This window comes from Triplophysa dalaica, chromosome 6 (assembly GCF_015846415.1).
Source record: "Triplophysa dalaica isolate WHDGS20190420 chromosome 6, ASM1584641v1, whole genome shotgun sequence".
NCBI lineage: Eukaryota > Metazoa > Chordata > Actinopteri > Cypriniformes > Nemacheilidae > Triplophysa > Triplophysa dalaica.
This window is the reverse complement of record NC_079547.1, coordinates 742,729-761,988: the sequence shown is the minus strand read 5'-3', so window position 1 is coordinate 761,988 and position 19,260 is coordinate 742,729. Positions and strand designations below refer to the sequence as shown.

The 19,260-nt window shown below is 38.0% G+C and overlaps 2 protein-coding genes across 3 annotated transcripts; one reads left to right on the top strand and one right to left on the bottom strand.

The window, feature by feature from the left end:
* Nucleotides 1–4,542: 4,542 nt before the first annotated feature.
* On the top strand, nt 4,543–9,521 carry zswim2 (zinc finger, SWIM-type containing 2). 2 transcript variants are annotated; one of them, XM_056750018.1, is made up of 10 exons: nt 4,543–4,833; nt 4,908–4,984; nt 5,066–5,106; nt 5,217–5,430; nt 5,542–5,680; nt 6,498–6,610; nt 6,703–6,787; nt 6,986–7,053; nt 7,168–7,336; nt 8,177–9,521. In XM_056750018.1, the coding sequence occupies exons 1-10, from the start codon at nt 4,684–4,686 to the stop codon at nt 8,627–8,629; spliced, it is 1,509 nt and encodes a 502-aa protein (XP_056605996.1). In that variant the 5' UTR covers nt 4,543–4,683; the 3' UTR covers nt 8,630–9,521. The 2 variants fall into 2 exon arrangements, with proteins under 2 accessions (XP_056605996.1, XP_056605995.1); XM_056750017.1 differs by having other exon boundaries at nt 6,983–7,053.
* Nucleotides 9,522–9,530: 9 nt separating this feature from the next.
* fam171b (family with sequence similarity 171 member B) lies at nt 9,531–18,981 on the bottom strand. Its single transcript, XM_056750016.1, has 8 exons — nt 16,832–18,981; nt 15,533–15,766; nt 15,163–15,255; nt 14,272–14,424; nt 12,696–12,866; nt 12,424–12,537; nt 12,109–12,232; nt 9,531–11,702 (listed from the first exon to the last, which is right to left on the bottom strand). The coding sequence occupies exons 1-8, from the start codon at nt 16,992–16,994 to the stop codon at nt 10,499–10,501; spliced, it is 2,256 nt and encodes a 751-aa protein (XP_056605994.1). The 5' UTR covers nt 16,995–18,981; the 3' UTR covers nt 9,531–10,498.
* Between the last annotated feature and the right edge of the window lie 279 nt (nt 18,982–19,260).

Below are 19,260 nucleotides of genomic sequence, written 5' to 3'. Positions count from 1 at the left end.
ATGAGACTTTATTAAATTTGTGTGTAAACATTAAAATCAGAGCCAGACAGAATCTTACATCATCATTTACAACCAAACAAACAGTCTTCACAAATAAATGTGCTCTTCTCCATCACAGTCCAATAACGTTACGTTACAGCCGCTATAAAACATAAATGATTCACATAAACCAGCGATGACAAATAAACGCTACATCACACTAGCTAAACACACCAATGACCATAAACACACATCTGTGATAGAATAAACACAATCATAATCATATAGCTGAAGAGAACACGCCCTCAACAAACCCTGTGTGTGTGTGTGTGTGTGTGTGAAGGGTAAACCCTATGGTGTGGGCACAAAATGTCCCCAGAAAAAAGGGAAATCCAACATATTTTTTTGGTCCTCATGAGGAAACAAGCTAAGAAATGATACAGAATGAGCTTTTTTAAAAATCTAGAAGAGCAGAACGTGTTGTGTGATTGTGAGGTTTAGGGGTAACAAACAGTACAGTAATGAAACATGGAAACTCAACATCTGTGTGTGTGTGTGTGTGTGTGTGTGTGTGTATGTGTGGTTTTTTGTTCATTGATTTAAGGTGTCCACTTACAGAACAGTGACACAAACAGGATTCAGAGATCACTGCTCTCTTCCTGATCGTCAATTCTCTCTCTCTCTCTCTCTCTCTCTCTCTCTCTCTCTCTCTCTCTCTCTCTCTCTCTCTCTTTCTCTCTTTATCTCTCTCATTCTCATTCTCATTCTCTCTCTCTCTCTCTCTCTCTCTCTCTCTCTCACTCTCTCTCTCAAACATTCTCTCCCTCATTCTCTCTCTCTCTCTCTCTCTCTCTTTCTCTCTCTCTATATCTCTCTTTCTCTCTCTCACTCTCTCTCTCTCACATTCTCTCCCTCATTCTCTCTCTCTCTCTCTCTCTCTCTCTCTCTTTCTCTCTCTCTCTATCTCTCTTTCTCTCTCTCACTCTCTCTCTCTCACATTCTCTCCCTCATTCTCTCTCTCTCTCTCTCTCTCTCTCTCTCTCACTCTTATTGAAGATCTCAGTATGAACTCAAACATTTCTCATAAAATTTGCTCAAATTCTGATGATTTGACCTCTGGTCTAGAGTGTGGATCATCTGGTCAACAGATGTATCTGATCTCAGTTGTCAGTCTAGCCGAACTGTTTGTAGGACGACTTTACATTGATTGAAAGATCAAAGCAGCTCTATCGACACATGCTCTTTCTCTCTCTGTCACACAAGCACAGATTCCAGCTTCCCACAGCAGATTTCATTCCCTATATAACAGATCCTATGTCGTATAAGTGCAAACATATGAAATCTGTGGTGAGGTGAAGGCAGAGAGGGGTACACGCCAACGGATGAGAAACTACACGGGCAATAAAAACAGGCGTTCTCAAACTGAAATGCCTGAAGTGAAATGTGAATTATGAAGATTTTAGCAACAGATGTTTTGGTGATGTAATCCATAAGGATTCAGTAGTGTGATGGGACAGACTGATGTGTGATGATGTATTAGACACTTACTATAGGACTCAGGTTGTGTATGGACACATAAGCCATCCTCATAAAAACACAATCATAACAAACATCAGATCATTCAGCGTGGACAATATGCCTACTTATTAGGATGTTTTAAAAATGCTATAGGTGTGGAACCTCCCAGCTAACAATCGTTTATTCTAACAAAGTTTTCCCAACCAAATCTTTTTTTTTCAAAGTTTACATTTCAAGCAATAGTACAGATTCAATACATTAGAAAATAAATTCTAAGTAAATAGGTTGAAAAAAACAACAAAACTTGGCGGCCATCTTTGCAACTGGCCGCCGGACAACTATTATGTCATTCAAACAACGCGTGAAAAATGACATTTCTACAATCGCCCTAAAATCTCAATGAGACGACATATTAAAAAACATCTGAAAATGGCGTAACAGGATTATGACGTATGTTTCCTATGATCAGATTGCCCTTAAAAAAATTACTTTAGTACATTAATTAGATCTTTAGAGGTCATATGGCGCGAATATGTGTTGTTCTGTGTCTTTGGTGTCTTATAAGTTGCCCATGCATGTATTAGACATGTAATATTGCAAAAATTAATGTGTGGGAACAATTCTATCTAAAATGTTCTCCCAGACCTGCCTGAAACGCCTCGTGTAACCACATCCCCACAAATCTACATCAGTTGGTGGTCTGACGAAGACCGCCCAAATGTATACGCAAGTAAGGTGGTGTACCTGTACAATTGAAGAGGAACCTGATGTTCCAAATATGGTCAGATACATTACATTTCCCTCACACGCTTGCAGTATTCCACCAATCACTACACACTGGTCAACTGCCCAATCAGAGCACACCTTGCTTTTTTCAGAGCCGTGAGCTTTGTCAAAAAACCTGTGCGTTCCAGAGAGGCGGAGCAAAGAGGAGATACAAACATGCACTGTGTGGGGAAAATACAGCATTTTAAAACATTAAATCGGGTTTAAACATTGTATTACATCTAAAACAAACCATATTCCTTTTAGCCACGTCATGTGACCCCTTTAATATCTGTGGTGCTGCGTGGGCGGAGCTTTAACATACCCCGCCTTCTTCATTCATGCAAATGTGACCACGCCTCTAGTGTCTGTGTCAATGTTGGGCCACACGTGCGGTGTCTTGTTATCACTGTAAGACTTCAGAATTGTGCAATAAACACACATGTGATGATGTCGCTGTGTGAATGTGTGTAATCTAAAGCAGTAGTGTAGTGACCTGCTGGACCACAACACTCTCACGGCTCTTCAGAAAGTCTGGATGTTATTCAGGCATCACTCACTCTCACTATAGAGGCCAAACCCCGACACACATGGACTCTGTTACCACTCTCACAGGACTATTACAAGACAAAAGACTCGAGTGAGGTTTCAGAGACCAGCTAGAGAACTTTATGTGCAGACTTTCAAACTTATTTAGCTATGCCTGTGCCACATGAGTTATGAGTCTTTTCAAATCTCTTGAAGTGAAGTAGAGCTCATGGTCATGTCTAAAAACAAGTTTCCCACAGAAGAATCAATAGACAGACACCAGTAACCATTCAAAATCTTCCACATTTCTATATCATAATTATTATTATTGTATGTTTAAAACTTAAAAGCTTGAAACAATCCACAACGTTGTGAAAAGCACTATAGAAATAATTAAATTACTTAATGTTTTTGTTATGCTTGTTGAACTATAAAACGACATGACAAAACAGAAAAAGTACAGAACAATAATAATAATGTTTGTTAATCCTTATGCAAATATATGAGGCAGTCTCAAGGCTTATGTTCTAATATGAGATAACAAACATCAATCTATGACATGACCTTATATAACAATACTGACTATTTATACAGAACGCACTTAAAATTGTGCAGGATGATTTTATGTAGAAAAAATATAGAGTAAATGACGGAAATGACTTTAGCTGGATTTTCACAGACTGGGTCACAAAGAACGCACATATAGTCTTCATGTCTTTTGAAAAGTTTCGATACATATATAAATATATATTCCATTCCATTCCATTTTCTACCGCTTATCCGAACTACATCTGGTCACGGGGAGCCTGCGCCTATCTCAGGAGTCATCGGGCATCAAGGCAGGATACACCCTGGATGGAGTGCCAACCCATCGCAGATATATATATATATATATATATATATTTATTTATTTATTTTTCCAAACAAATAACAAAGTAGTACAAGAGGAAGATACTATGAAAGAGATTAAACTGCAAATCACCGTAAACAAACAAACAAAACAAAATCAAATCAAAAAATCTAATCAAGTAAAATAGAATAAAATAAATAAAATAAATAAAATAAATAAAATAAATAAAATAAATAAAATAAATAAAATAAATAAAATAAAATAAAATAAAATAAAATAAAATAAAATAAATAAAATAAAATAAAATAAAATAAAATAAAGTAAAATAAAATAAAATAAAATAAATAAATAAAATAAAATAAAATAAAATAAAATAAAATAAAATAAAATAAAATAAAATAAAATAAAATAAAATAAAATAAAATAAAATAAAATAAAATAAAATAAAATAAATAAAATAAAATAAAATAAAATAAATAAAATAAAATAAAATAAAATAAAATAAAATAAATTGAATTGAATTGAAATGAAATGAAATAAAATAAAATAAAATAAATAAATAAATAAAATATATAAAATAAACTATAAAATAACAATAGTTATACAACAAGGTATATTCTTAAAAGTAAGCATCAAAATAGTCTATATAGATGCATATACCAACATTTAAAATTCAAGTTTCGATATATTTCTTTTTAAGAATTAATAAGAATTCACTTTATTTGCATTAATGAACATGTAATGTAGCTCAAATAAGAATGATTTTGTTTTGAGAGAATATAAATTGAAAAATAAACTGACCTGCTCTCGCGATGTCAAATACCGGCCGATCGATGCACGTTGTGTGTGTGACATCTAGTGGTGACGCGCAGCACGCGCAGCGCAGTCAGTTGCTATAGAAACCAAGTCAACTTGACAACACAATGGTTCAGAGCGCAAACCATGAGTGTTTCCCAACTTACCTGAATGAATGACACGTCCACCTGAATCATACATGTAAGAAGACTTTCCAGCTTTATTCGACTCCACCTTTCGAAGGAATAATGTTCCGGAAAACCGTCTGGAGGAAATGCGTGAGTGACGTGATCCACAGTCATCAGGCTCGAGCTCTGAACACAACCATCCTCATCCTCAGAGAGTTCGGACCCGTCGGCTTTCTCCTGCAGGAGGACGGAGACTCCAAACAATATAAAGTGAGTCCACGTGGTTTCCGTTTACAAGGACGTTTCATATTATTAATGACGCAATTTAACTCTTGATATTAAAGGTGTGTTTAGGTGATCCGCACACGTGCACCTGTCCAACCTTCTACAAAGAGAAAGATCTGTGTCAACACATCTGCTGGTAAACAAAAGCTTTGTGTTAAACAACACTACACACAGTTTACCATCTTTAAATCTACACAATCGTGTCTCTGTATTGTAGGATTTTGATGCGTAAATTTCGGCTGCCCAGAGATCACGAATGTAAGTATTTATCCCTCTAAAATAAGCCCACGCATGTTTCCACTGACTGATCCTGGAACAGATTGTCATGTGGTGTGTGAAAGTGTTTTAGGTATTGTGTTGCGTTTCAGACTGCTTTCAGTACGGCCTTGCGGAGAGACAGATCCTGGAGCTCTTACAAGGGCTTCATGTCACCAAAACTACATCCCATAGTGACAGACGCGCCTCAGGACCATCAGATGAGGACCACAGGTGTGTCAGACAGAAAGCCATCGAGAAGCAAGATTTATGTCCCATCTGCCAAGAAGAACTTTTGCTGAAAAAGTTGCCTGTGACTTACTGCAGGTACGTGTCTTTTATTGCAGATCTGAATGAAGATTGTTAAGTGGAACTTTAAAATATTCCAACAGACCGTACCCATGACCTCGGCGTGTTGTTATCCATGTTGTTGTTCAGGTTCAGCTGTGGAAACAACATTCATATTTCATGTATGAAGGTGTGGGCTGATCATCAGATGAAACTGAACTCAAGCGGCGTGCTGAAGTGTCCGCTCTGCAGAGAAGACTTTGGCACTTTAAAGCAACTAAACCAAGAAGTAAAGTATACATGTCCTCACACCTTATAGACTACATTAATGTAGTCTGCGTATTCTCTCAACCAATTTTTGACGCCAAAGACCCACAAATATGTGACCCTGGACAACAAAGCCAGTCTTATAGGTACATTTTTCGAAATTTAGATTTTTACATAATCTGTAAAATGAATAAATAAGATTTCTATTTATGTATGAGAATAAAATTCTATTGAGAATATGACAATATCTGAATAAGACACAACTGTTTAAATCTCAGGAATCTGAGAGTACAAGAAAATCTAGATATTGAGGTAATGGACTTAAGGTAGGAAATGTACAAAATATCTTCATGAAACATGATCTTTACTTAATATCCTTAGAATTTTTGGCATAAAAGAAAAATCGATAATATTGACCCATGTAATGTCATTTTGTCTTTTACTAAAAATGTTCCTGTGCTACTTAAGACCAGGGTCACATATGATAAACCTTTAGTGAGGGACCCCCTTTTCATAAATATATATCAATCTATATTGTTTCTGTGTAAATAGTAAAAAGGATAAACACATTGTTTCTAAACCTAAATAGTCGGGAACGATTTCACTTTGAGTCCCAAACAGACACTACAGTGAGAAAAAACTCACGAGAAAGATTCAAATATAAAAAATTCTGGAAAGTATCCACAGCAAAAAAGCAAATAAAACTGTGGACTTTTATCATTTTTCTGAGGGACCCCTTGCAACCTTCTGGGGGTCCCCGGACCCCATTTTGAAAACTCCAGCTCTATCTCACCACAGATGCTGTCACACACGCTGACATGTTGTTTTGTGTATGGCAGGTGAGAAACTCTGCAGATTTGTGTACTTATTATGAGCGAGAGTGTCTGGAGAAACATCTTGGAGTGGTGTGTAACGGTTGTGGGGTCTGTCCTGTCGTCGGCAAGTGTTTCAAGTAGGCATTCAGCACAAACACGAGATTCACATTCATTCTGAAGCCGAACTCAGTGTCAGTCGTGATGATGATGTCACGTGTGATGTGTACAGGTGCACAGAATGCAGTTATTTTCACATGTGTGAGACGTGTTTCAGGAGACCCGCTCATCCACAGCATTCCTTCATGTGTCGAGCGGTGAGTGTCTCTCTATCGCCATCTCTGTTTGAAACCTAAAGTGCAGCATTTTTCACATACCGTTCAAGTCAAATGACGTCAAAAGTGACAATTCCCATGATCACTTCTCACATAATAATACAGTAATGTTCTTTAAAAACAGAGTTGATCAGAGAGAAAACATGTGTGGTGTTACTGACATTGATGTTTGTGCAGAAGAGAGGTCATTCATGGCAGTCCGTCTCTGAAGAAACACAGATGATGGACAAACACATGATGGACAGAAGGTCTGTGTCTGTATATCACAGCATCTTTTCTTTTGATTCTTCACCCAGTTTCTGTTTGTAAATGTTTATTTCGTGTCTCCTGTCACACGACTCTGTCTTCATCATCTCCTGCAGCGTGTCTGCTGTGATGTGTGATGTTGTCCCGAACCATGTCATGAAGAGTTTGCCGATGGTGAGGGTTCGAAAAGAATCCAAACTGCTTCATCCGGGTGTGCAGTGTCGGATCTGCCTGTCAAGATTTCAGACGGCTCAGAACGTCAGATCTCTTCCCTGCAAACACAAGGTAATGAACATTGAAATACAAAAAATAACAAAGTTAACTTAGGATTCATTTCATGAAGTTAAAGTCCCAGTGAAATTAAAAATGACAACGCCTATTTTTTTTGCATGAAATATTTTTGTTTATTGTAAATAATTTATCAATGTGGGTCATTCTCTTTTTAAAATTTGTGTGTCCTCAAAATCTTTAGTTAAAATCTGAAAATGTACTTCTTCCCTGTGGTGACTATCTCTCTTTAATGATGCATGTTAGACAGCTTGAGCAGTGCATCTGTTAACTCCTCCCTTCAGCTGTTTTATACATCCAATCAAATCGCAGAGAAAGAGGAACGCTACTATTTTTTATCTCGGAAATGTGTCAAAACACAGAAGTAAAAACGATCACAACTTCCGGTTCACGGGGACTTTAAAACATGTTCAAGTGTACTTTGTTTAGTAAATATAGTTATAGTTGTTTACTTTCTAGTGTACTATTTTCATACCACTTGTCTACTTTTAAGTGTACTTTAAAATGACTTCTGTGTATTTTGTTTGTTCTGCATCTATACTACAACTCAAATAGGTCTGATATTTTAATACTTGTAGCCCACTTTTAGTTGATAGAAGTGCACTTAAAAGTATATTCTCAGTTAACCACTGTTTAGTAGGCGTTCTATTTAAGGGGTATTTTTACTTAACTTAGTCAAAAGAGTTAACACAACTACAAATCAAGTAAACTTAGAATACTTTCACAGTTAATAATCTCTCCATCAGAAGATTGAGCAAATATGCTTTCTGTCTGTATAAGTCAAGTGTTCTGATTTAATACAAAGCAAAATTATGATTCTATTTCTTTTTTCTGCAGTTTCATACCGACTGCATCGATGCATTAATCCAGAAGTCAAACTGCTGTCCGCTGGATTTTCATGTCATCTATAATCCTCTTACATGGAACATGAGAGTCGGCCGATCACGAAGCTCTCCGGCTCCACCTGGTGTCGCTCAGAGCAAGCGCACAGATCCTCACATCTCTGAATTCGTTCTTCCAGGTATTGGTTTACAGGTTCAGAGAGGTCACGCTTCATCTGTGTTGAGACCCAGCACACGTGTGTCAGGGTGTGAGGGGCCTTCCTCTGTGAAATCCCTCTCTCAGGGTTTACAGGATCTTTACATTCACAGTTCTCACATAGAACCGTTCTCCAGAAAGACTGTAATGAAACACATTAAAACACAGTCTTCTGCAGCGGCTGAGAGAAAAGCAAACCCAGCCTCAACATTCACATTAAACCACACACAGAGAAGCGAACACTCCACGTGACGCATACTGAACCAGCACCGCCACACCTTCAGACGAGACCACCGGGAGAAAGACCACACAGAGGAAATGTTCTCCACAAATACCCCTTCAGAGACGTAATGAGTCCCTTACATTAAATGATGCCACAACTATCCTTGACTTTTTTTTATTATCCTTCAAATTCCATTTCAAAGATTGTTTTACTAAAACGTTAAGCTTGCTTATAAAAGTCTTATAAAAGAATCTTGGTAACACTTTACATTAAGGTACCCTTTATGAAGCTTTTATAAATCTGTTCATTTATGATTAATCAGTCATTTACAAATACAGTATAAAGCAGTTACAACTGCATGAATAAAAAGAGGGATTCTAATAGTGAGCAGTTATAAGAAAACCATCATAACACGCCAAAAGTGTCCAGTCTGACAGCCTATAATGCAAACAACATCAAGATAATCATCAAATAAATAATGAATAAAAACATTTATTAAGCATTTATAACATGTTCATAACATCCCCCTTTTTATTTATGCAGTTTATTATGCATAGGTAAATAACATATTAATCATTTATAAACACATCTATAAATGCTTTATAAAGGGAACATTAATGTAAAGTGTTACCAGAATCTAATAATAAGAGCTTTTAATGAAATAAAGTGTTATTGTTGAATATTAGTATAGCATTGGTAAGATGATCAGTTTTAAGCAGTATGTCTGTAAATGACTTGAATTAATGCCAGAATTAATTCTTGAATTAATGAATTCCTCAGCACAACCTTATTGACATTTATGAGACTGCGTTATTTAAAATCAGAAAGCATTTTGTAATATTTGAATGTTAATTTATGTTCTCAAAAAACATGCAGTGTTATCACTGTGTGTTCTTCCATTAATAAAACTCATGAATTTTGTCAGTTTATAATCTTTATTAAATGTGCACAAAAAGGCAGATTACAAGCTGTGTCATAAAGCATCCACAAAATCATAATCCTTACAAACTAGTATATTACAATTGAATATATTAAATAGCTGAATATAAAACAATATGTTATAGTTTAGTAAATAAGAGACGCTACGATGAAAAATAACTGAGATGAAAAAAAACATTCCCTCTTTCTCAGTCAAAGTTCGGTTAAATTGTCAAATGTTATTTTAATTTAATGCCTGACAACAAGGAACTTGTTTCTCATGAATAAAGAGACAAACTGTCAAAATAGTGAAGATCCAACAGTACATGAGAATAGCACAAGAATCATTCAAACGTGCCAGAGTCATGACCTGTGATGTCAGGCATAACCTGAGACGTCTTCTACATTCTTACACATGAACACATTAAATGATGAACGCATGCACGTGACACTAGCAATAATACAGTAAAGAAGTACAGGGAGTAAAAATGACCCCTCAGTCGCTCTCTCAAAAACATACACATATGGATCGAGTGCTTCACTTTATGTTTCCAGTGCTCATTTTCTCAGTCCATCGCTGTCTTGTGTTCATGACACTCTGTGGCAGTTTCCTGTGTATCTTCATGAATAAACTGATTTGTATCAATTCAATTTTATAATGAAAATGAATCCCCCGAACTAGAAGAGCATTGTGCTCACAGGACAACAAATGTTTAGAAAGATGTAGATATATACACATAACATACCTTGACTTTTGAAGATAAACAAATATGTTGAAAGAAGTTTGTAAAAACATTGTGGCTGTAAAATTTCAACCAAATAAACCGCCGAAAAAATACTGAATACAGCCAGCGACGAGTCAGGGCAGGGCAAGACAGACGTTTGTGTTAAATTCATTCTTCCTGATGTTTCTTTAATAAGGCAATTTTGATTATTTTGATCAGACACCATAAAGCTACACATACACACGTCTTATTCAGCTAGTGTTTCGTCTGGGGTCTCTCATCCCTCATGTGTCGAGACGTCTTCTTCTCTAGCTTCCTATCTCGAACCTTCCGCAGCCTCCGCGGTGGAGGCGTAGATTTGGACTCGCTGGAGGTGTCGCCCGGGTCGCGGTCTTCAGGGATGTTGGGAATGGCGGCGCTGCTGCTCTCCAGGGTGTTCCTCAAGGACGTGTCCTCGGGACTCCCGACTTCACTACTGCTCAAGTCCTGCTCCTGACTGACACTAATCCTAGGCATGCTGGCACTGGACGGATCCTCTCTTTTCCTCAGCGGCTGCTGGAGCTCGTTCATGTCTACTCCGGAGTCCAGGCTTGTGTCATTGCTGCTGCCGGGCCGATGACGTCCCTGAACATCGATTACGGAGTGACGGACTTGAGCAGCCGGTTTACCATCCAGAGACACAAACCAGGCGCGGGGCGGGTGAATGGAGGGCTTGCCCTTGGAGAGCTCCAGCAAGGTCTGCTCCGATATTCCCTGGAGTTCCCCTCGGAAAGGCCCCATTCTAGCTGCTTCGTTCAAGGTTCCCGGGACAGACACGGACTCCAGGAGATGACTGTAGCGTCCCCACAGGCCCGGGTTAGCGGCGGTGGCCTGAGCTCCTTCCAGGGCCTGCGGTTGGTCGGTGTCTTGCTGAGGGACTTTGGACATCGTCTGGGTGAACCCATCTTTTAAGTTTTCTAAGTTTCCATGTTCCATCCCGTTCCTCGGGAAAGTTGCAGATCTGCTTGCTGAAGCCTCTGTTTGGGCATTAAAGAGCTCCGGGGCCTGCATGATAGCTATGGGCTGATTGTAGATATGGAACAGCTTGTCACTAAACACAACATTCTCCGCACCACTCTGTTCTGATATTTCTCGAAGCTTTGCCACTTCATCGCTGTTAATGTAGAGGTTAGACGCTTGTCCTCTGAAGCTTTCCAATCCCATACATCCAATGTTCTCATACAGATTGCCCACCGGCCGACCCACAGTTTCCACATAAATGTTGTAATTGGCCTGGTGTCGTGGGGAGTCTGACGAATCGTGCCCAATGGCTCTCGCGGCCAATGAATAACACCGATCGCCATTGCGAAAGAAGAGTTCTTGAGTCTCATCCGTGCTGGTGGAGGTGGTCTGGTCTTTCTTCAGTACCGTGAGTCTGGTGGAATTCCATCGCCTTCTCCTGGCCTCACGGTTCAAACCTCTGTCAAATGATGGGAAAGGATTGATCTGTATTTAATCTTCACTTTTATCCAAAATATTCAACATTTTGCCTTAAAGGGACGGTTCCGCCAATAATGTTCATTCTTTGATCATTTAATACCATCCTCGTGTCATGTCGAACCTGAACGAGTATCTTTCTTCATCAGAACACAAAAGAAGATATTTTGAAGAAGGTTGATAATCAAACAAGACTGAACCCCTTTGACTTTCATGGTATGAACACTAAACCACTGAGTTTATATTCTCAAAATATCTTCTTTTTTGTTCCACTGAAGAAAAACATGCAGACAGGTTTATAATCACATGAGCAGAATAAATGATGACAGATTTCACATCTTTGGGTGAACTTCCAACTTTTTTGTTTGCGTGTAGAAATGAACTCTTACCTGCAGTGAAATACAATCACAGATAAAAATCCAATGACTACGACAAGAGTTCCTCCCAAGATACCAACCAGCAGGTATGTGTGGTAAGAAATGAAATCCATTGAGCCCGCAAACCCCATAAAACCTACACGACATTCACACAAACACAAATCTGGTTAAAGAAATGCAGATGAACAGAAGACGACATCAGTGCTGACGAATGATGCTCAGTTAAAACACCCGTTTGTGATGAATGACGTTTACAGTTATTATCTCAAGAACATATTGTTTCTGTAGTTTCATCATGTGTTTGAATCCACACAAACTGATCGATACCTGAGGATGGTGACGGTGCTGCTATCCAGATCCCGACACGAGGTGCTACATAGGTCCACACAAGGCCGTTTTTCTCCATCCGAACAGTTCCCAGACCTTTATTCACCCAAGTACCTGTGGTTAAAGAACATTCAAGAGCTCACAACCTTCATTCATAAGGCTCAAACACACTTGAATGAACCAATGTTTCCTTCCACAAACACGTTAATGTTTCCCGTGAGATGAGATTGAACATGTTATAAACACTTGAGATGAATGTGGGGTTGTGTCACCTGTGCTCATGTCAAAGGTCCATGCAGGAATGCTGTCAGAGGATTTGAGATGAGTGTGATGGGGAAGCGGTGCAGTCAGTTGAACGGGGCCTTGGACGTCAACCTCATTTCCATTATACACTAACTGAGCGCTGATCATCACCAACGGACTCAACTTCACATTTCTGTAACCTGTAACAAATAACAGCAGACCTTTACAAACTCTCAGACATGTTTATTTGTGATCAAGACATCACAAGTGTGTCTACAGTATGAAATCACATTACATTTGAAGTCTGACTGATATTCCAGGAGTGGTCAAGTTAAGGTGAAAAAGTAATGAATTACTAGTTACTAATTACATATTCAATAGTGTCATTAGATTACTGTACAAGTTACTCTGTCCAAAAAGTATTTCATTACTAATTACTAATTCCTTTCTATGTCAACCTTGATAAGTTCAGTGATTCAAGGATAGACGAGAAAAGGATCTCAATTCATTCAAATAAATAATATAAAACTGTTAATTTATTTTATTTGCAAACCCTGGTTTTTGTGTGTTAGTTTTGTTGATTATGTTCTTCAATAAAATAAATAATCACAAAAAATATATATATATATAAAACTACATAAAGTAATATTATTAACTGACCAAAGTATTACAAATGTGAGAATTATACATTAAAGCACTGATTTTAAAGTTAGACTTTTGATGTCAATTCCACTATTGCACACATATACACTCACCTAAAGGATTATTATGAACACCATACTAATACTGTGTTTGACCCCCCACTTATATAAGTATATATACACTCACCTAAAGGATTATTATGAACATCATACTTATACTGTGTTTGAGCCCCTTTGGCCTTCAGAACTGCCTTAATTCTACGTGGCATTGATTCAACAAGGTGCTGAAGGCATTCTTTAGAAATGTTGGCCCATATTGATAGGATAGCATCTTGCAGTTGATGGAGATTTGTGGGATGCACGAAGCTCCCGTTCCACCACATCCCAAAGATGCTCTATTGGGTTGAGATCTGGAGACTGTGGGGCCATTTTAGTACAGTGAACTCATTGTCTTGTTCAAGAAACCAATTTGAAATGATTGGAGCTTTGTGACATTGTGCATTATCCTGCTGGAAGTATTCATCAGAGGATGGGTACATGGTGGTCATAAAGGGATGGACATGGTCAGAAACAATGCTCAGGTAGGCCGTGGCATTTAAACGATGCCCAATTGGCACTAAGGGGCCTAAAGTGTGCCAAGAAAACATCCCCCAAACCATTACACCACCACCATAATTACATTAATGAGAAATTGAACAGGTGTTCCTAATAATCCTTTAGGTGAGTGTATATTACACAGTATTTAGTTTAATGACATCAGAAGTAACTAATTAAATTACAGAAAAGATCAGAGTAATCCCTTACATGACTTTTATAGGGGAAAAGTAATTAAATTACAATAACTAATGTTTAATAACTAGTTAAACCCATGTGTTACCAAATCAATAAGATGATGTGATCAATGACATTTTGTTAAAAGGAAGATGAGAAGATAAAGGGTTAAATGGACTGATTTATTTCTCACCTGTAACGCTGTGGCTGAGAGTAAAGAAATGTGAGTCTTTTTCTGTGAGCAGAGCTGCAGATGTCAGATACGCCGTCAGCATAGACGCGCTGCTGTTCTCAGGCAGTTTCAGAAGACTTTTGGGAAACTGAACACTTGGTTGAAATGACAGATCTGTGAAACATGTGAAAATAAACATACTGATATGCACACTCAATGACACTCAGAGCAAATCCACTGAATACATTATACATAAAACTGCAGCATCGTTTACTTTCATTCTTCTATCTTCACTTTCATTGCATGTTAAAAAAATAAAACATCTCTTGTAAAATCTCTTGCATAAATACAAAGATACGGTGTGTGTCCAGATGTCAGAGAAGTGAATTTCATTTACAGTTGTGTACAGACATAGAGACTCTGGATATTATTGTATTTTCTCAGATACTGTATATGTTGAGAATTGATCCTGTGACTTTGTTGTTGTTATAGCAGCATGCAAAACTTACTGAACTACAGGAACATGCATTTCACCATGAAAACAATTGTGTTTAAAATATGTAACATAATGAAATGAAAGTAGTTGGCAATAACATGAAGCTGAGTGAATGATGTAATCTTTATGTTGTCATTAATTCTTTATGGTAGTACAGTCAAAATGATATTGATCTTCTATTGCAGCAAATATTTTTCATTTATTGGTTTATATAATAGTGACAATAACTACTTTTCATCTACAGTCCCTAGGCAGGTAACATAAAACTAACATAAAGACAGCCAACAATAATACAACATTCATTCACTATAAATGAAAAGGTACACATAATGGTGACATATACATATGTCAACAACAAAACAAAACATGGAAGGCAACCACTCAGGAAAGTACTGTAAACGTTTTTTTTGACATACCAGATGTTTTTCGAGTTATCAGCACAGTATCCTCAAACAGCCAGATGTTTCCTTGAGTTTGAGGACGCAGGGACATGGTAATGACTGAAAAAACTACACAAAATCAAACCTTGAATTAGCAAAAAATGTCTCTTGGTAAACCAGTATAACATCAATTTCTCCATGTGTTTGGTGGTTTTTAAAGGGCTCGAGCCGTGTGTTACACCGCAAGTCAGAGTGCCTCAAAATGGATCATTGTAGCTTCCTCACCGTCATTTTTGTTTTTCTTATCGAAAATCTTACACATTCAAAACCAATGACATTTCAAACTAAAACATTCAGGAATAAAGAGCACTTGTGTAAATGTTTACAGAAGAATTGTGAGGCTTACTGGGCATCTTGCTGGTTTTCCAAGGCAGCTGGCTGAGCACATAACCCTCCCGGCGGGCCACCAGGTTGAGGGTCAGTCCCAGGTGATACGGGACGGTAAGAGTGACCTCTCCATTCTCCAGAGTTTGACTGGAGTGAATCTGAGATCCGTTCACAAACACACACACCACAGCTCCTTTCAGAAACCTCTGACTGGACGAATCCTTCACCCAAACCTTCAGCGTCAGGGACGAGCCTAGAGACCACCAGAAGGTCACAGACAGTCTTATCCAAGACAAACATGTGCTTGAAAAATACATATCATACATAAGAATGAGCTGTGACAGAAAGCATCAAGACCAAGAAGCTTTTGTGAATGTCAGAGAAATGCAGGCTAGTAAACAAACTTATATTAACATTCATAAGTTGACATTTAAACCCACTGTATTATAATTTTATTTAATTCCTGCTAAAATGTGTCAGTGATTGTAAAATACAGATAGCTTTGATGTGATCATCATTCAGATAAACACCTCCATTTAAACGATGACGCAATAAAAACCTCCCTTAAAACACATCTTGTTCTTTATTATGGCTAGATGTCTGAACCAACACGTCCTGGACTAAAAGAAAACATTATGGCCCGGTTTCACAGACATGGCTTAGCTGAAGTTAGGACTGTGCCTCTGTTAAATGAAGATATTTATGTCTCTTAGAACAATACATTACTAGAGACAAAACTATGTTACTGATCTATTTTTTTAGCAAGTTCATTTTTAAACCGACACCGTATTTATAAACATTTGTATAGATGCTCATTTGTTAACAACAGAAAATGACCACATGTCATCAGGGGCAGTATCACATTTAAAATTCAAAAGCTATTTATATTTTCCTTGTACAAATCCTGCTAAAATAAAATCAATATGACCATGATGCTCCATTCAATCTAACAGAAGATCCGGCCTCGGACAGTAAATAAAAGTGTCGGCCAGTGTTTGTTCTTTGCCTGGTGTGTCATCTCATCTCATATCATCTCTGTGAACAGTATAGCGTCATGTGTTTGTGATTATCACAAAAAAATATATATCTAATGCTGCTCAGCCATATCATCTGTAAATAAAACTAAAACACACACATGTATGGTGAAATAGAGAGCTGTTAATAATAGAGCCATGTCGTCACGGATAAGGCCCTGTATGATAACAACAGAAGCACGCCCGCGACTGAACAGCTCTTTGTTATGATGAAAACACGGCCGCAGCTGATGTCATGGCGCTGGTGCTGATGCTGGGGATGCAGATGATGCTGCGCACGTTACCTGACACAGACTCCGGCGCATCCTTCCGCGCGTCGCTCCCATTGTCCTCCTCCGACAGCGAGGCGAGGCCGTGGGAGAGCACCCCACCCTCCGCTCGACCCACGCACGCGTCCCCGCAGAAGATCAGCGCAACGAGCAGCAGGCGGAGCGGCAGATCGGGCATGGCGTCTCAGACATCACTGCGCCCACGGAGGACGAGAACGCGGTTGTTTTTTTCCGTCTTCAGGTCGTGTGTGTCATGGTCACGTCGCGGTTGACGAGTGAACAGATGAACGGATGCTGAAGAGTCACACTGGCGCACGCGATGCCATCTGCTGGATAAAGACTATTAGTGTTCTCTACTGTGTGTTTGTACAATATAATCACACGTCAGATGTGTAAATACTTCTATGATACACATAAATATAAACAACTCTCTAGCGAACACGATGTACTTCTGAGAAAAAAATAGAAACATCTGAGTAATTATACTGGATTTAAAGTCCCAGTGAAATTAAAAGGACAATTCTTATTTTTTCATGAAATATTAAAGCGTTAATTGTAAATAGTTTATCAATATGGGTCATTTTCTATTTTAAAAACGCATGTGTCCTCGTATTCTTCAGTTAAAATCTGAAAATACACTTCCGCCCTGAAATGACGATCCATCTCAAATGACGTAAATTAAACGGCTTGGGTGAGCTGTTAACTCCTCCCCTTCAACTGTCAGTCTCCTCCCAGTTTCTTTTCGAAATCAATGCAGCAGCTCTTTTAACACATCCAATCATTCGCAGTGAAAAACGCAAGCCACGCCCACACATTTTCTCCTTTGAAATTAATTTTCCCCCGGAAATGTGTCAGAATACGGAAGTAAGAACGATCACAAATTCCGGTTCACGGGGACTTTAATGGTTATAATGGGAACTGTACAGATCTCAAGGTTAACTATTATGGTGTCTGTAGTAATATCAGAGGGATGTTATCTGGAGCATGTGAACCAACACCATTAAATCCTACTGGAATAAGATCCACACTACAGGGAAATTGTGTAATGGTTTAAATAGTAAACAGCAGATTAAAGCTAATAATACCTTCACAGTTAGTATGTTTGACTAAAACTAAGCATAATAATGAGACTTATTTCAGAAGAGCCGAGCTGGTTGGGGCAGCACAATATGTTAGTAATAGGGATGCACCGATGCATCGGCCGATATTAGATTAATTTATCACCATCTTTATATCGGCAAAAGCATGAAAAAGTCCGATACAGATGGTTTGAGACCTTTGATTTCCGTGAAGTGGAAACACAGATGGAAAGTAGCAAACGCCAGAAAGTAACGCTGAACAATTGTGCTATAAATAGCGGCAATAATGATTCAGCTGCTGTTCAAATATTCAATCTGCTTGTTCTGTGTGTGTGAGTGGTGTGGTTTTGTGTAACTCACTGTAGTGGACTTTTAGCATCTGGTGGACTCGAACACATACACTGAATCAGCGCTGATCTAACAGAGTTTATCTCAGACGCATTTCACAGTTTCATTTGAGTGAAGCTGCAGTCAAACATTACTTTTATGCATTCGGCAAGCCGTCAAAACCTCATTACAAACCTGCTACTTAAAATCTACTAGTAATTAAACGCAAGTAGACTTAAAACAGCAAATGAAAAAAAAACATAAGATGTAAGACACTGGTTCATATAAACATAGTTGTACACCACAAAAAGAAAGCAAACAGAATCTAGAAAAATAAAATTGAATTTGGTGAAAAAAATCTTATGGATTTCATAGGTCCCTGGTTTATAAATAACTGCATGTAGGCAATGAGTTGGATGTCTGAATATTATATTTTTCCCAGAGCAAAATAATTACTGTAAATAGCAGAAGCACAGACTTTAATTTATTAAAGAAATTATCCATTTGAAGTCAAATTTGATTTGTTTTTAATTAAAGAAATATTGGATAGCAAAAATAACCTTTGAAGATTATCATGATGTCTTAGTGTATTTTCATCTTAACTTACATTTACAGGCACATTAACAGTTGTACATCTCTTAAAATGTTAAAAGGATCCAACTAAAGTTCAGTAAAATAAACTAGTATTGTATAGAACTGTATGCGATTGACCCAAATCGGAATCGGGCAATAGTTGTTTATTAAAATCTGTATCGGCCCAAAAAATCCTAACGGTGCATCCCTAGTTTGTAACGTTAAAAACTAAACCCAGTAAATGTACAATTAACAGAAAGTCCGTGCATAACCATAAAGTTTCACCATAAACAGAAAAACTGAACATTATTTGTAACAGAAGTCTAAAAGAGCGTGAAGGTTTTCACGAGGTATCTGAAAACCTCAGTTTTATTGTAATCAATTGAAGCGCATCACAATGTTCTCATAAAGCAACGTACATACAACATACACACAGACTGTGGAAAAAGACCTCCGTAAAGAGAA

What these genes read in the sequence shown, in the direction of transcription:
- zswim2 (XM_056750017.1), top strand. Translation starts at nt 4,684, where the DNA reads ATGTTCCGGAAAACCGTCTGGAGGAAATGCGTGAGTGACGTGATCCAC. An exon ending in GAGACTCCAAACAATATAAA is followed by an intron (nt 4,834 to 4,907) that starts GTGAGTCCACGT and finishes TTGATATTAAAG; the next exon opens with GTGTGTTTAGGTGATCCGCA. An exon ending in ATTCCTTCATGTGTCGAGCG is followed by an intron (nt 6,788 to 6,982) that starts GTGAGTGTCTCT and finishes ATGTTTGTGCAG; the next exon opens with AAGAGAGGTCATTCATGGCA.
- fam171b (XM_056750016.1), bottom strand. Translation starts at nt 16,994, where the DNA reads ATGCCCGATCTGCCGCTCCGCCTGCTGCTCGTTGCGCTGATCTTCTGC. An exon ending in TGCGCCGGAGTCTGTGTCAG is followed by an intron (nt 15,767 to 16,831) that starts GTAACGTGCGCA and finishes GGTGGTCTCTAG; the next exon opens with GCTCGTCCCTGACGCTGAAG. An exon ending in GTGATTGTATTTCACTGCAG is followed by an intron (nt 11,703 to 12,108) that starts GTAAGAGTTCAT and finishes ATCATTTGACAG; the next exon opens with AGGTTTGAACCGTGAGGCCA.